The 17741-nt window shown below is 34.1% G+C and overlaps 1 protein-coding gene across 10 annotated transcripts in view; it reads right to left on the bottom strand.

The window, feature by feature from the left end:
• Nucleotides 1-531: 531 nt before the first annotated feature.
• CDH12 (cadherin 12) overlaps nucleotides 532-17741 on the bottom strand; it is a 779090-nt gene continuing 761880 nt past the window's right edge. For all 10 annotated transcript variants that reach the window (XM_039346743.1, XM_039346742.1, XM_039346745.1 and 7 more), the window contains 5 exons: nucleotides 16009-16145; nucleotides 11828-11949; nucleotides 7638-7755; nucleotides 4105-4356; nucleotides 532-1923 (listed from right to left, as the gene is read on the bottom strand). In XM_039346743.1, the coding sequence (XP_039202677.1) occupies nucleotides 1424-1923; nucleotides 4105-4356; nucleotides 7638-7755; nucleotides 11828-11949; nucleotides 16009-16145 (1129 nt within the window). In that variant the 3' untranslated portion in view covers nucleotides 532-1423. The remainder of the gene's footprint in view (nucleotides 1924-4104; nucleotides 4357-7637; nucleotides 7756-11827; nucleotides 11950-16008; nucleotides 16146-17741) is intronic.

The following is a 17741-nucleotide window of genomic DNA, read 5'->3' as shown; positions in this document are numbered from 1 at the left end:
ATAAAGTTTTGAATCATGTTGTTTACCTATGTTATAGTCTTGAATGATTGAAACTTAACATGACAAATAATAGACCATCTGTCCATTTTTTTGTACTAGTGTGTCAAACAAGGATAACTTGAAGAATATGATTAAGACATCAAATTCTGTTAAGCGAAGAATTAAAAAATAACTAATAGTCATTCATGGTATTCTTATGCAGATATTTCTAGGGTTTAATTCATATTTATGAAAAGGGAAGCCATGACTGAAACCTGTTTAGGGATATTGTGTCCCTAACTATATTATTTCATTGTTTCTTATAACCAGAACTATTAATGAGCATCAGAATAATGAAGGGTGTTGGGAGGAAATGAAGGTGTTGGTTTTTTTCCTGCTGTAGAAAACAAATATGAAATACTGTACATTATGTTACATGTACAATTTCACCAACCTACTAGATTGATAAAAAGTAAAACAAAAGAAAGAACAAAAATATAACCAGCATATCACTTGAGATGGTCAAACAACCCCCTCTATAAAATGCCACACAACAGCTTTCCTCTGAATAAGAGGAACTTTGTACAATAAGCGCATCAACTAAGTAGGCAACACATATGTCCATACATACTTCTGTATCTCATTTTTTTAATTCTTGGAAAAAAAGAATAACATTTGATAAACATTTTAAATATTCATTGTTTCAGTTTAAGACGGGATCTTACAACTTGAATTGGAATATTAGCTTTTTCAAAAATTTTCTCTCTGAAATGTAAGCATAAGAAAAATGTTGTCCTATCAGTTTGTTTTCTTGTTTGTTTGGTTTTTTTAAAAAAAACATGAAATAAAAGAACCCCTCCCAAAACAAATCTGACATTTTCTTCAACAAATTGCAGCCACTGACAGATTCTACTCTCTGTTCTACACTGTATGTTTTAAAGGAATCAGAAGTCAGCAGGTGTCTTTTGTGTTTTCAGATAAAAGTTAATTGTCCTTTCTTTTATTCTGTTTTTCCTTAAGTCTGTTGCTGCGGTTATTTCCACTTTACTGGTAAGAGTTTCAATAGGCACTTCAGTGGAATTAAGAAAAATCTACCGCTCTTCCACCACAATGCCAGAAAGTTTTATTTTCTGCTTGTTGTATCGATAAATTGCAGCTAATAGGTCCAAGACAGTCTCAGTGTGACTTCAAAATAATAAAGTTAAAAAATTAAATTAAGTTAAACCCAGCCCCTACCACCAAAACAACAACAACAAAAAGAAAGTCAAAGAACATTCTTCCCCTGAAAAATAGTAAACCAAGATCTGTGGTATGATAAATAAAGGAATTTGTCAGAAACAGCTGTTGTCTCTTATAATCAATGAAACGTGTTCTATAAAGCTTGGGGTTTTTTGTGTAAAACTAGTAGGTTTACTTTTCCTTCATGGTCCTCCTCCACCTCCAGCTAAGTGACTTTATCTGGATTATAGCTTTCTTCTTCTCCAAACATCTCTGCTAAGACTTTAAAACTTGGTCCCCAATCACTCAGATAGTCATAATCCTGATCTGCTTCTGTCGCAAAAGAATCTATAGAACTAAGAGATTCAGCTACAGATCCATTTCCTTCATAAGCATAAGTTGCTAGTGAATCATAAGGGGGAGCTGAGGGATCTCCATCATTTTCTCTCAGCCTTTGATTTATGAAATCTCTAATATTTGTGTTGTCCTCTGTGGGTGGTCTTGAGCGAGGCAAGCGGAGAGCATCTGGCTTGATATCCCTGCGAATTTTGTTATCCTCAATTCCTTTGGGATTCCTTAAAGCCCCAATGTCAAAAGCCTGAGTGTCTTCTTCACCCCCTCCTTCATCATCATAATGAATGACATTGTCTCGGACATCTTCCTTGGAGGTCATTAGGGTGTCTTTTTTCTTCTGCCGTCTCAAGGCCACATAAAGAACCACAATAACTAAGACAAGAGAAAAACCGGAAATCAGTTAGGAATGACTTTTTCAATCAACTTTATATCACCTTCTATGAACTAAGATCTGACTGATCCAGTTCCAAATATTTTTTAATCTAAAGTGCCAAGATGGGGAACAGTCTCACTGCTAATGCTACACTGAAAAGTGCACCTCTATTTTGCATCTTACACACACGGACAAAAAGTGTATCAGGGGAGAGTTCTCCTGCTGTTTTTAATGTGTCAGAGAAATTGTCATAAGGATCTGAATTATTGTGGTAGGGGGTCACTGCTTTTCTTTAGATGACAAAAAGCTTTACTGCTATTTTGGGTCTCAGAAACTTTACAATCTGTGGTGGGATTCGGCCGGTTCACATCACTTCGGCAGAACTGGTAGCTATTTTTTTGTTGCCCAGGCCCAGAATGGACTTCTGGAAGCGGCATCCACACAGACAACCAGTTGCTTACATATTTAAATCCCACCACTGCTTACAACAAACATTAGCAGCCAAGAGACATTTTCTCATGGGAATAGCCAATAAAATGAAATAAATTAATGAATTGCTTGCTCTGTTACTTTGAGCAAACCCCTTAGGGAAAGAGCAGAATCCACAATGGAAGAACCACCATGAACTAAATCCAATGGATTTCCTCTCCAGAGTGAAATTTTGAAGGAATATGTAAATTTCTTTTTTTCAATTCATGCCAACCGAGACTCAATTAATTATGCCACTTCAAGACAAGAAGTGTTCTTGGTTCTTTTCCTAAACATATGGTGGGAATATGTGGAGTAGGTATAGAACCTTTTAGCTTTGTTGTATTTCTGACATATATAGGGATACTTCTTTGATATTCTGTCTTCACTGTCAGAGAGGTAATGCTGGAGATTTCTCCATCAAACACTGAAGGAGACTAATAGATCCTTGGCTAATTCAGTGTCAGTCTCTTGTACAGGCCAATGCTTTCTTGTTTTCAATGGACATTGCATAATCTTTTAAACTTTCTTTAAACAACTGCATTACCTATATATAAAAGACTGGATAAGAGGTTGGAAAAATGAGGAGGCTTGTTAAACTATATCATCTTACAAATTACCCCATGAGTTATGGTCTATTATAGGGTAAATCCCATGGATTTCAAAGAGGCTTGTTTTCAGGCAAGAACTACAGCCCTGGTTAATATATCAACTGTCATATTATACATGAGCAAACAATGACATTGCCAAAGATATTACCAAACTTCCCATCATCAGTTCTAAAATATCCAGCTTTCTTTCCTGTATCCTGTACAAAACCTCAGACCATTTGTATAAAACCAATGAATGGAAGATGAGTATTTGCATTATCTTCTGCATGAAGATAATTAATGGGAAAGATTTCCCTCAGCTTCTCTGAAATTTCCCTATCCTTCTTCGCTAATATTTCACCTCCATTTTTATAATTAAATACTTCTCATTGACTCTTCTCTATGTGTGAAGGTCAGAAGAATCATCTTCAGATAGGCCCAGTGAGTACATCCAAAATATTATTCATAAGTGTTTATGTGATTATTGACCACATTTAAAATAATGGCATTTTTAGAAATTAAATAAAATATTGTACATTTGAGTATAGACTTAAAACAAATTCATGTAGAACTCAAAAGAAAAACTCTAACAAAAGAAGAAAATGCTAGCCCAACTACTCAAAGGTTGCCCAGCACTATTGCAGCTCACTATTGTAGCCCTATTTCAATATTATCTTATGTTTTATATAATCTTATATATTATAATAAAAAGGGGTTCAGGGTTAATTCGTGTCTTTCCTTGATGATGGAAGTTTCCTAGATGATGGATGTTTATTGAAATTAAAATTTAATCAGCAAGACTTTCAAGGTGAGACTTCATCATTCCATGTGGTTATCATATGTGTAGGATTCACCTTTATAATGTTTCAATAAAATTTGAGAATGCTTATTAAATTTCCTATTGCTATATTCCCAAATTTCAAAGTAGGGCTACATTCATACCACAGGTCAGGGCTTTGCTTGATGAAATTTCTCAACATCTGGAAATGGGTGGAAAGCAGTTGTTTGTATCCAACTAACCTTTTCATTTGACCCATCTAATAGTTATTCCATTTGGGGAAAAAATATCTCCAAATATCTATGGTAACACAGTTTACTTTATGCAAATAGGTAAGTACTAACCTAGGAGTATAACAATGCACAACAGGATTGCAATCAATGCTCCCGTGCTGAGTCCAACCGGCAAGAATATTGCTTCAGCGTTACATGAGAGGATGGAGCCATCAGAGTCACATCTGCAAACTCGGATTGTCAATGTGTTTGTACTGCTTTGTTTGGGATAGCTACTATCTTCAATGACAATTGGAAGGAGATAGAACTCTTGCTGTCGACGGCTGTAACCACTTCTGCCAGCTACAATTCCTGCTGTGTTGTCTGAAAAACAGGATTGAGATATGGTTCTCATTATCATCATGGTTCAGAAATGGCACTGAGCACAATATCTTGTGAAAATGCAGGAAATAAATAAATACAAGTTCTGGAGAATGGCCTAAAACATTATATGGCTCATTGTCAGCTTTTTTTTTTCTTTTTCTCTATTTTACTAACATCCAGCATCACACAATGAATAAGGTGATTCATCTTGGGACAAATTATGCTTGTGGTCTTGTGCTCAGAAAAAAAGAGTTGATTGGTTTCCCCCTGCCCAGAACACTTTAATATGGATATTTTTATTATTTTTTTATTGCAAAGTGCTGAAAGGTACAATTTCTGTCATTTTTCTAATATTCATCTTCTCATTATTTTTTGCCTTCCTCAACATCCTGATCTGAAAGCTCACCATGAGGATTTTCCCTAGGAATATAAGTGAAGTGTGGGAAACCATGGATGGTGCAGAATACTCTAAAGCAGTGTTTCTCAACCTTGACCATTTTAAGTCATGTGGACTTCAACTCCCAGAATTCCACAGCCAGCAATGCTGGCTGTGGAATTCTGGGAGTTGAAGTCCATAGGCCTTAAAATGGTCAAGATTGAGAAACACTGCTCTAAAGTCTTCCTTTGCCTTCTCCTTTACCTCTTTTCCCTTTAAAGAAATACATCTTTTTCCAATAAAATGAATGAGAATGATTAACAAAAAATAGCAAAGATATTTTTTGGCATAGAACTAGATGTAATATTAACAGGTTGCAAGCTTCTTTCTCTATGAGCAGCAACTAAATAAGGTGGAAATTTGCCCTGGGATGCCTTCACATCATCCACTTTACATTATTAAAGGGGAGGGAAAGAAGAGGAGGAGATTCAGAGCTGATGTCAATCTCACCAGTGATTTAACAGGAGTCCTCCATTGTATTACCCAAAGTGTCACATTGAAATAAGACAGAAGATAATGCAACCTTCCCCTTCTTCCCCAGGCAAATAACAATTTTTGTAACTCTTTCCATATAACCCATCTCTGTTTGACAGCAAGCTGATCAGAGTATAGTAAAAATGAGAAAGCCACAAATATTACAAGAAGGAGGAATGACATCTTTTTCTTGTTTCTTGTTTCCTCATCCCTACCAAGTCTGCTTTTCAAATGCTTTGATTTCCATTTAGTGCCTCTATAGGGAATAAAATAATGGCCTTTTCCTTATTTGGTTAATTTCCACTGGAGGCACATTTTTCAAAAGGTATAAGATTTCCCCCATCCATGTAAAGATATTTAAGAAACCTCCCACAAGGAACTTGACTTGACATACTGTACGCCATTAATGCATTGTGATTTTCATATAGGATTTTTCAGTACATAAATACTGTACCTATTTTTTTCAGTGAATAATGTATATACTTTTAGTAAATGAATTGTTTCAAATAAGAAATATAGAAATGAAAAGATTCTTCATTATTTGAAGAAGTGTAAAGTCAGTAAGCACTTACAAAAGAATAAATCAAATTAATTTGTCAATAAACATTAAATATCACACATTTGGTTAATATTAAGAAAGCTATTTGAGAATTCAAGGTCAGGATTGTGAGTAATACATCTATCTCCTCATGATGTTTCCTCATATTTCTTGCTGCCATTTCTTCTCTAGGGAACAAGAACACAGAATGCTTGGGATGGGCTTAGGGATAATAGTGGTATAATTAGAGCCATTAAAAAAGTAAAATAACTTTATACTAATAAAAAGTAAGAAAATAATTGCAGAGAAGCAAACTGAAATTTTTGTAGCATCCATCACAAAAAACTGGTGGTTGAGGATTGAGAAAGAAAAAACAAAAAGCAGGTTGGAAATATATTAATTTCTATTAAATTCCCTTCCTAATTTTCCATGGCTTTTTCCAGCAAATTCCTCACCCTAAATCAAATTATTTTCTTCCAGCTATACTCAAAACTCAGGGAAGCTAGAATTGATACAAGCTTCTGGCATAGCTTGTTTGCTTTTTCACAGAATTAATAGTGAAAGGATTAGATAAACAACAATTGTTCCTCCCTGTAATTACTATGCCAAGAGGGTTTCCTTTGTATAGTATATTGTCTTTAGGACCCTGCTTGCTATCTCAGGATCCTGTCTATCCTCTAATCCAGTGTTTCTCAATCTAAGCAATTTTAAGATATGTGGATGCTAACTCCCAGAGTTCCCAGCCAACAGGTTGAGAAACAATGCTCTAATCCAATGGACAATAAACATTGTCTCGGTTTCCTTTTTCTGATTCTGGATACAAGGCCTGTCTCTTTTGTATGTTCATTGTGATGATGCATACACACCCCAAAGAGGTGGTGTAATGCTATTTGCATCATTTTGATGACAACAGGAAGCTTCTGTAGACACCCATGCTCTGTGAGCAATTTCTGTCATTGTCACTATCACTCTTTCATGATCAATATATGTGTTATTGTCTTTTTGAAGATTCTGAGAAGGCAAGGGATAAAACTCAAGCAAATTCTCTTCCCAACTTCCTTCTCACTGTGTCCTATGTCCATTTTTGTTATGTCAATTGATACAAGATACAAGAAGCAGGAATATTCAGAAAAATCACAATTCTAAAATAATTGTTGACATTGTGTTACTATAGTTTTATTGCCTAGAGTGACTAGGAAAAAAAAAGATCTGTCTGATTCTTTTACAGTACTGTGGATGGGGCCTTTGAGGTAAACCAGACAGGTCAGCCCTTTGAAGTAAACCTTTGAGATAAGCCAGACTAAAAAGCAAAGTTATGAATGATAATGCTAATTTTATTATAAAGTTACCATAACAAATTTTTTCCAGTCTGAGTGTGCTTCTCCCTTCTCTCCATCTTTAAGGGAACTATGGGAAAGTAAAGCCTAAGATGCTTTCTAAAGCTAACCTAACCATTGTCTTGGCTGCAGCCTTTCCTCCTGCTCCTCAAAGGTATTCCTGCAGCCTCATCCACTGTGGAACACTCAGGGAAATTGCCACAATTGTCCCTCTTCCTGAAAAAGACCCTTCTCATGCACAACATATTAGCCTGCAGCTTCTCATAGTACAGGGGAAACAATTACTGTAATCCAACTGCTAACTTTAGAAATGTGAACTAGAACTGAAGTCATCCTGCAAAGCATTTCATTTATATAAAACAACTCTTCTTTTTTTTGCTAAGAAACGATTACACTTTGAAATAATTCAACTTCATATGTATAAATAAAAAAACAGTAGGTAAGGACTGATAGAACAAACTGGTCCTATAACTATTTGAAGTATAAACCATCTTACTTGTGAAATCGTGAACTGTGAAATTGGGCTTTGTAGTAACTTCAGGAGACAGTCGAAAAGAGAATTTTTGCCCAGCAGGAGACAAATCCTTGTCTGACGCACCAATAACCTGAATTACCTAAACCCACAATGGAATTAAAAAAAATGTATGAAAATAAAACAAGATCTTAATTTGTAGTTAAATAATGCAATAGAAGTAGAGAGTGAGATATTAACCCTAAGCTGAAATATGGGTATCTTAACAAGCTGGGCAAGACCAGCCAATGTAGTCTAACATTATAATAATTATTTAGCAGATGCACATGTATATCTGCCATCTCAAAGGACATTACTCTGCAATATGATCCATCTCTAGCAATAAGTTGCATGTGAGCATTCCCTAGAACTAAGGAGAAATTTCCTGACAGTTAGAATAATTAATCAGTGGAATGACATGCTTCCAGAAGTTATGGGTACTGGAAGTTTTTAAGAAAAGATTGGACAACCATTTGTCTGAAATGGTATAGGGCTTCTTGTCTGAGCAAGGGGTTGGACTAGAAGACCTCCAAGGTCCCTTCCAACTCTGTTATTATGTTATTCTATTATTCTTCCTTTATATACAGATATCACTTAGGAGAAAGAATTTCTGAAGATGCTAACACTTGGCTGGGGCATGGTGAAATGGCATGAAATTCACCTGCTGAGGTTGAATGCCCATCATCTCTTATAACCTTTGTGCATGCTTTTGTAGTAAAACTTGTAGGCTTTCAAGTCATTAGTGATATGATAAAAGACTACCCTATCCCTTCAATTCTCAGAGAGATGGGATGGTAAGAATGTCAGCTTTCTTTGGCCAGGCCTGACAATGTTCCATTCTGATGCCAATCTTTTTATTATTTTGGATATTTGCTGTTGCACATCTACTGTATCTTCTAAGCATTTCACAGGAACAAATGTCATAAAAGGGACATATCCCATTCAAGCAGTTTCCAGAAACAAATCTTTAAGAATAATGTATGGTCTATTCAGAGGAGAGTATCTTGTGTCCTTTGGCAACAGTTTTGTACAAGAAAAAGCTATCAGAGCCTATGGGATTTGGAACATTATATTTGATTGTGCAAAGCTTATAAAACAGGACCAAATTATGGACTATAACAGGCTAAAATGTGTTGTCTTTATCACTATGAGTATATTTCAGCCTAACATTTTTCTTAACCTGACAATGCAACTATAGTTTTTATAGGTTTGGTTCCAAGGTAAACACAAACTAGGTTCAGGGACTGTCTGAAGACTCATTGTATAGTAGCTGAATATATCTTTTGAAGAGCCACCATCAATGTGCTGAACAATGAATGCATTTTTCATTAAAGTTCAAAAAAATAAAACTGATACAACTTGAAATAACTTTGATTCCATGCAAAAAGGTAATTTATATTATCGTGTAAAGATAATTGATACACTCTATTTTGTCTCAGTTATGCATTAAAAAGGAAATTTATTAAGTCTTTGATGGGCTATCATATGTCATAGGAGGAGTATCTTTGACTTGGTAGGTCAAACAGTATGCAGTGCATACCTGATAAAAAAAATATAAACCATGACCTGGATGATTGAGAATCTCCATAGACATTTAGAACTCTCAGTGGTTGTCTGTATGATCGCTTATTGTATTTTTGGTCTGCTGTGGGATCTGGGGTATCTTTTATGAGAGCCTCAGCCTTTCTTTGCTGAATTTTGAGGTCTTATTAAATTAAACTACTACCTGAAATTCCTGGTTTGATTTTCATCACTTACGACACTCACCTCTTCTCTTGATTCTTTTGTCTACAGAAATCTGGATGCAATAATGGATTAGTTCTGAATCAATAATCTGAGGCTCCAAAACCTAATAAGGTTAGTTTCACCTGGAGATATGCCAGTTTGTGATCTTAGATATAGCTTAATCTTGTTCAAATTTTACTGTTTCTGAATGATAAAGGTGGGAGTGCTCTTTGACAAAATATTACCGTATATTCTGGCGTATAAGACGACTGGGCATATAAGACAACCCTCAACTTTTGAGAAGATTTCAGGGTTTAGAAAGTCATCTTATACGGTGGAAAATATGGTACAATATTGAATTTTTGTTTATAGATGAGCACAATAGGAGCTCCATTCCTTTGCTGCTAGAAAGTGAGTGTTGCCCACCGCTGCTTCCCTAATGCTTCCTGAACTCAGCTGGTATTTTTTTCCCCATATATTTTATTGATTTTTTAAAACATAAATCACTTAATAGTTGGTAAACAGTGTGTTTGCTGGGTTTACATTTGTAAAGAAAAGTCATTAACAATTGGTTTCTATAATCTATAATCCACAAAGTACATTTAGTTGATTTCCCCTTTTCCCCAAAATGTCTTCTTTGCAAACCTTGAAATAATATAGTTCTTATTATTTTGATAAAATATATTTAATCTTTAAATATTCCATTTAATGTGCCTAGTCATCTAATCCTTTAGGTCTTATTCAAAACATTTTTTTCTTTTTTATACATTATAATTTCCCTAAATTCAGACACATTTAATTATCTAAAACATTTCCTTCATCTAGGCCATTTCAGCAGTATTATATTACTTATATCAAGAAATAAAATAAAAGGGGGGGGAAGCATACAGTATTATTTAAGGAATTCATCTCTCTTAGAATGACATATGTATTCAGAATCTTTTCTGTTTCTTTAACCATATTCAAACAAATGTTTCTTTTTTAAATATTCTCTCTGGTAGATCCCATCATCTATTTTCTTAATTTTCACTTTGATCTTTTTCCTTTGACCAGTATCTTTCTTAATCAATGTGATTTGCTGAATCAAAAAGTTTTTCCATATATTCATGACTGCTGCTATAGGTATAAGAAGTAAATTGAATGGGGTTTTTTTGTAGATGTAATGTCCTTAATTTATATAGCTTACTGTTTTCTACTATTTAATTGCTTTTCCTGAAAAAGAATAAAGTGATGAGTGATGTAGAAAAATGGAATTTTTGTATGCTTTGTCCTGTTAGTACTTTTTTCTGTAAAAAAAATTGGGGCTGGCCACTAGGGGGCAGATTGGTTTTAAATTCAGAGAACAGCTACCCGTATATTCCGGCGTATAAGACGACTGGGCGTATAAGACGACCCCCGACTTTTGAGAGGATTTTCAGGGTTTAGAAAGTCGTCTTATACACCGGAAAATATGGTACTTTTATAGGAGCAATTGTCTATTATAACCATAGCTAGTCAGGTACTGAAGCTTCCTCTTGGCAAGAGGGATAAATTCACAGATCTGCTGTGTCTTAATTAGTTTTCCATCAGAGCATTTTAACATGTTCGATATAGATTTATCAACTACTGCATATCATAGTAGTTAGAATGAGAATGACATGTGATTTATAGACATCAGTTTTGAAATATTTCTATTTGTTTCTGAACCCAATGTAATATCCTATTATTTTATCCATAAGGCCCCAAATTTTATTCAGCCAGGATATCTGACTGTCTTCCCCCCCCCCACTGGACAGCCCATAATTGGCAGACTTCATCAAGGGTATTATCTTTAGCCATCTCCATTAAGAGAACCTAATTAGCTAAAGACATAAAAGACAACCTATTCTGTACTAGCATCTGGATTATGGATTTCCCAGCAAGGAGCATGAGAAGCTAAATATAAAACTAAGTCATTTTTTTTTTAAAAAATGAAGGATTGTTTCACTGGTCTTCAATGGATTTTTGCTTTGCTTTTGTTGCTCCCAGTTCTATTGGGATATTATTATGTGAACATAGATAAACAATTATACAACTACCCTTCCCTGTCAGTATGCAATACAGGATTAACTAAACTGACTTTTTTTTTTTTTTTTTGAGTTGTGGCAAATCAGTGTTAGGCAACTTTTTTTAAATTGGTGGGTGAATCTTGAAAGCAAATTCTAAATTTTCACATGAAATGACATATCTTTTGCACATGGGCAAAATATCCAATACACAAAATCATTTTTTATCACTGAATAATACACTTCCAAACAATTTACTAGGCCATAAGAACCAGTGATTAATAAGCATATACATAAAACAGTAAATGGTAGAATTTCAAGGAGATTCTCTTAAGTTAGTTTTTATAGTTTGTTAACCATTATACTGTATGTGATTATATCCACATATAGTAGACTGTGCATCTAATATTAAAAAGAATAATATACCTGTCCTAGTCTTGCATTTTCACACACATAAGATTCATAAGGTACTGCAATTTCTGGAGGAAATTCATTGACATCCAGGACATTTATGATGACATTAACTTTGCTGGTCAAGAGTGGATTGCCTATTAGGAAAAGAATTTTAAAATAGCCATGAAATATTGGTACTATCCTAGACAATATTAAATGGCACACAGCAATGAAAAATGGAAATGCTCATCTTTTTTTGATATGTCCTTTTAGAATGATTGGATAAATCTCTCATACAAAATGGACTGTGACTGGTAATGATATAATGACTGCACAGAAAACTTAATTATATAATTTGTCATATTTATTAGAAAGCACTTATCATGTTTTTGTTCTGCAGGAACTGAGTAAACATTTATATTGTATAATTCATGCAGGAGTTATATTCTTCCTTATATAAAGAACCATAAATAACCAGGAGTCTAGGATTAAGCAACCATATACATACAGGACTTAAGCAAACTATCATCACATTTTGTAGATAACATACCTATGCATGGCAAACATACGGTTTTCCACAAACATAAAACTCATCATATGTAGACCATATATTCCGAAGGCAATTCAGTTACACGTCAGTTTTAAAGAGAATACCTGGAATATATAACTATAATGTTTATATGATTTTGCTTTAGTTTTTAAAGAGATTGTACCAATCCTGATGACATGACCAAACTCAAATAAGAGAATATCAAACTAAGAAAGAAAACAAATGAATTTCTTCTACACAACTATTCTGCTGAACACAGACAAGTAAGGGGAATGAGGCAACCTGATTGCATTTCAACCAGGATTATTTTGAGCTTGTGAAACCTGAGGAAGTACAGTGGTACCTTGGTACTCAATGGCTTTTAACTTCATCGAATTTGGTAATCGGTGCATTTTGACGTGAACATTTTGTCCCTGTACTCATCATTTTTGGTACCTGATGCAGAAGCTAGAACTTATCAGTATTGGCTGCCTTGTGACTCACTACATTATTCCTTATGGGGGAAAAATTGTTTAGTACTCATTATTTTTGGTACTCATTGTGCCTCCCAGAACCAATTAATGATGAGTACTGAGGTAGCACTATAAATAATATACTCAGCAGTATGAATGAGATAGACCCATCCTGGCTCCTGGCAGAGTCTATGATTCTGGACTTTGGGAAGTGATACATGATAAAGAGTATGGTGGCATAATCCTTTTTCCCAAGTCAGCTTTAGAAATGAAACTAAAGATATTGTACATGTTTAAATCAGTGTCTAGAAGCTCTTAAGGTTTGGATGGAGAAAAACAAACTTAGATGGGCTACCCAGCTTTAGCTGAATGGAGTTAGTACATGTTTCTAAACATCAGGGGTGAATACCTGTTCCAGATTTTACTACAGCAGTATTGTCTGAATACAAGTTCAGTGTCCCCAGGTGTTTGTATATGGGTTACAATTAGGTATAATATGCTATTAAGGTAAAATGAATTCTGGCAGGGATGCAGAACATATTTTGGGTTGAGTGCTATATTTACATAAGAAGTACACTGTAATGCAATGAATAAATTGGATCAGGCCAAAAATGAAATGACATTGTATATACATATGTTTAATTAATTTGATTTAAATAAATTCATATGATTTCTTATTTGTTTAATATTTTTCCCAGTTTTCTCATTATCAAAGGGCAACAACCCTGATTTATACAAATCTTATATAAAATAAGTTAGAATATATATATATATATATATATATATATATATATATATATATATATGTAGGTCTTTGGTTATTCGGGTTTTCTCCTGTGTCAAATTGGAAGTGTCTTGGCGACGTTTCGACGAAGTCCCATTCGTCATCTTCAGGCTGGTGTTTTCAGCTTCGTGCTCCTCGATGACGAATGGGACTTCGTCGAAATATCGCCAAGACATTCCAATTTTACGCGGGAGAAAACCCAAATAATGAAAGACCTACATACAAACACCCGCGAAAACCTCAGAAAACACACACACACACACACACACACATACATACATACATACATACATACATACATATATATATATATATATATATATACATACATACACACACACATACATACATACACACACACACACAAACACACACATATATATATTAATGCTGGAAGCAGAAACTACTCAAATTTTTACATAGAACTGTAATGCCTCCAGACATTTTGGAACTAGATGGAAAATAATAATAATAAAAAGATTTTGAAAAGGGGGAAAAAAAGATTGATTTGTTGTTAAGCCTTGTATAGGGATGCTTGTTGGCAGTTATTAGTCATTAGTAGACTTGTTTAACATTTCTAAGATTTAAATGTTCTTAAATTGAATGATCAACTTTTAAAATACAAAACAAACCCATAAACAAGGAAGGCAAAGTACACATCCCTGAGTATATGAATGTGTACACCTCCATTCACTGAACAGAAAAATAATATTGTAGTATGACATAGAACTGACTATTTGATGAATAGAAAGAAAATATGCATGAGGTACAGATTTTCTATTAATGTTTTCTATGAATGAGATTCAAATAAAAATGAAACCAGGGCCTCCATCAAGGTGTTTTGAATTAGATTTTTGTTTACTTAACTATGTTTTTAATATTTAAAAGCAATAATAGGCAGACTCAAGCAAAACATATTCAGAACAAATCCCACTGTAACCAATGGGTTTTATTAATCATAACCACGATACATTTCCAGTGTATTTAGTTATGATTATTTTTGCATGCCATACTCAGAATGTCTAATTACCAATTATACAAGCTTAGAAGGCCACTGAAATCTCTTCAAAAATTATTCTTGGAAGTCTGCTTGTTTCATTATTCTGTAGGATCACATACCAGTCCCCTCCACCCGTGCAAGACAAAAAAAAAAAAGACTATTGAAACTTAATTAAACAGAATAATCAAAAAAGAAAAAAAAAGACACCTTTAAAGTTATTAAAATACGATTGGAAACAAATAGCTGGTGACTCATAATGCTGCAGTTCAGGGAGTTTTCTTTATGCAGAATGGAAAACAGTGGATTAAACCACTAGTCTGAAAGGAAAGCAGTTCACCTAATTGTAATACACATTCTTTGTTCACTGTAAAGCCTACATCCCTCTGTCCATATAATTGTCCATGGCAGTGGATTCCCTTGTGATGCAATAGTACTTTTGCAATCCTTGGAGGATCAATCCTTCCATTCATTCTCTAGGGTTTCTGTTAAGCTTATATGTTGAATTAAACTCTTTTATGTATCTCTAGATACAAATATTTAAGAACAAGTAAAATGTACTAATGAAGTTGCGTGCCTTGATACTAAGCCTACTTTTCCAAGCTTGCAAGATTGAACAAAAGAAAAAAAGAGACATCTTGTCTTCCTGTAGGAAGCAGGTTGAAAGACAGAGTCTAAGAACCTTCCAATTAGGGAAAAACAGAGCAGAGATAAAGACATAGATAAAGAGATGGTCTATGTTACTTCTCTATTTCTAATTACTCTAGTGAGTAGTAGGATAAAACACTTGATACTTGTTGAGTGGCTTCTACAATTATTCTTGGACTAGATTTGTAACTAACCAGTGCACCAAACTATCCCTGCCCACTCATTACCTGCAATTGGAACTTCATATGTTACTTTAGACTGAAAACCAGAGGTCTTGATTGTTCTCAGAGAATGAATAACCTATATACAGTACATGGAGTCTAGTGGTAAATATAAAGCACACATCAATCCAAATTATAGACACACTACAGCACATTGGATAAGAGGCAACTGAATGAAAGTTTAGACTTCCACTAAAATTAATAGGGATCCTATCTTTTTATGTCCCACACAAGGAGAAAGAGGAATCATGTCTATAATTTTAGCTGCTGATTAAATATTTCCCCCCCTCAGGCTGAGAACTCTAGGAATGGAATCATGCTATAGTGAATGAGGCTAAATACTGACAAAAAATATAGATTATTTGACGCTGATCCCTAAAAGATCCCTAGGAGTCTGCCAAAAATATAGGAAATCTGCTGAGTGAAGTATTATGAAGAGCTCTATTTCATAAGACAACAGAAAAAACAAAGACATTTTGCCAAATAATTTTGTCAAAATGGACAAACAATATAACAATGACAATTCCCCAAATGATGTCTATCCCGTTTCTATTGTACTTACTAACTTTACTTGCAATTATTGAAAAATTGTACTGCGCAGTGTTCTCTCTATCAAGTAACTCATTTGTGGCAATAGTTCCTTCCATTCCATCTATAGTAAAGTAGCTATCCATATCATTCTTCCAGTCTATGAAGTACCTGCAGATGCAGAAGGTTGAGAGGGAAGGAAACAGAAGAAACAATAGAAGTTGACAGCCTCTAATCATTTATAATAATAGCATTTGGTGCATTTAAATGGTTTTCTTATTCTACTCTCAGGAGTTATTTCTTTGCTTTGTAATAAAGAAGCAGTGATTGCTTTAACACCATGTCAGAAGGCTAAATGAAAAACAATGAAAGATAGACTTGAGAAAAAAAATATCACGGAATATGTAAACATTTTAATTGTATTTCCAATAAAAGCATTCAGAATTGTGTTCTTAAGTGCAGTTCCACAGCTTTTCTCTTCCCCCAGAGAGATCACCAACATTTAGAACACTTTTTTCTCTCTCAGTAATTTCATTACTGCTGCTTCTAAATCCAATTTGAACACTTTTACTGGCTGTCTGTTCTTATGGCTTTTTCCTAATTTAGCAGGAATGTGTCATTTTCCAGTATGCTTCTGCTGTTTGTTATTATTTTGTAGATTTCAATCTACTTTATTTGTTTTATTGATTGAAAGTGATTTTAATGGAATATAAACAAAAGTCATTTTGACTAGTCTTTCACATAAATTGAATTCTCATATTATTAATTATTTGGAAATCTAAGGATTGGCATAGACTGTTTCTTTGGAAACAAATAACCAAGTAAACATTTCAAGCAACAGATAAGCCAGTCTGATCTAGGGCACCATGAATACCTGAGATTTTTTTTTTATTTCAAAAATGGAAAAGAAATAAACACATACTCACTATTTTGGGGAAGTATTTTAAATGAATTATAATAGAGGCTGTATGAAAAGGCAGGGGATCTGTGCACTGAGCAAACTTGGTAAGAATAGTTTTACTAAAAAAACAGGTATCAAAAAAGTTGCTGAAAGATTAATGGCTGACTTTAGCAAAGTACTGGTTCTAGTGGCATTTGAGTGTAATCCTAGGAAAAACAGCAACAACTAAGGATAACAAGGGTGATGACTTGTGAAAGGCAAACATGCAGAAAATTGTAACATTTTACATTATCATTATTTAACATAATACTATTCAAATCAGGCCCAGGTTTAGTGAGGGACTATGCAGGAACAGAATCAGAGTTTATTAACCATGTTTATTAAAGAATAGCTATTTTTGCTAGAGCAAATTCTTAAATTTGTGTGCATAGAAAACAAAGGACTACAGTTTATAAGCCTCCTTTTAAATAATAATAAAAGTAAAATAAATATACAGATTTTATAGTTCAATGTATGTCATGTGAATTTTTTTTTCAGTTTTGTTCAGTTGGATGATTTACTATTAATCATGAAAATTGAAATGTGTCTTCTGGAATCCATTTAAATGTAATCCTAAATGAATGTTCATAGGAGTAAAGCTAATATAAATGCCAACAAGCAAGTAAATAGATGTGTGCCAATTATAGTTATAGGTTATGAAATGCTAGTGTTGCAGTGATATTATTTAGTGGTATATTTAAAGAACAAAGTATTTGCAGACAAGGTACTAAGATGAAATGAGAAAATCCCTTGAGGAAAAAAAAATAGAAGTCTATCAAGCTACAAGCTGGGAGCAAGAGCACTTAAAGGGAAGAAGGTCAAAAATG

This window comes from Crotalus tigris, unplaced genomic scaffold, assembly GCF_016545835.1.
Source record: "Crotalus tigris isolate CLP2741 ecotype Arizona unplaced genomic scaffold, ASM1654583v1 scf7180000018018.2415403412:4055106, whole genome shotgun sequence".
Taxonomy (NCBI): Eukaryota; Metazoa; Chordata; class Lepidosauria; order Squamata; family Viperidae; genus Crotalus; species Crotalus tigris.
This window is presented reverse-complemented; position numbering and strand designations above follow the sequence as displayed.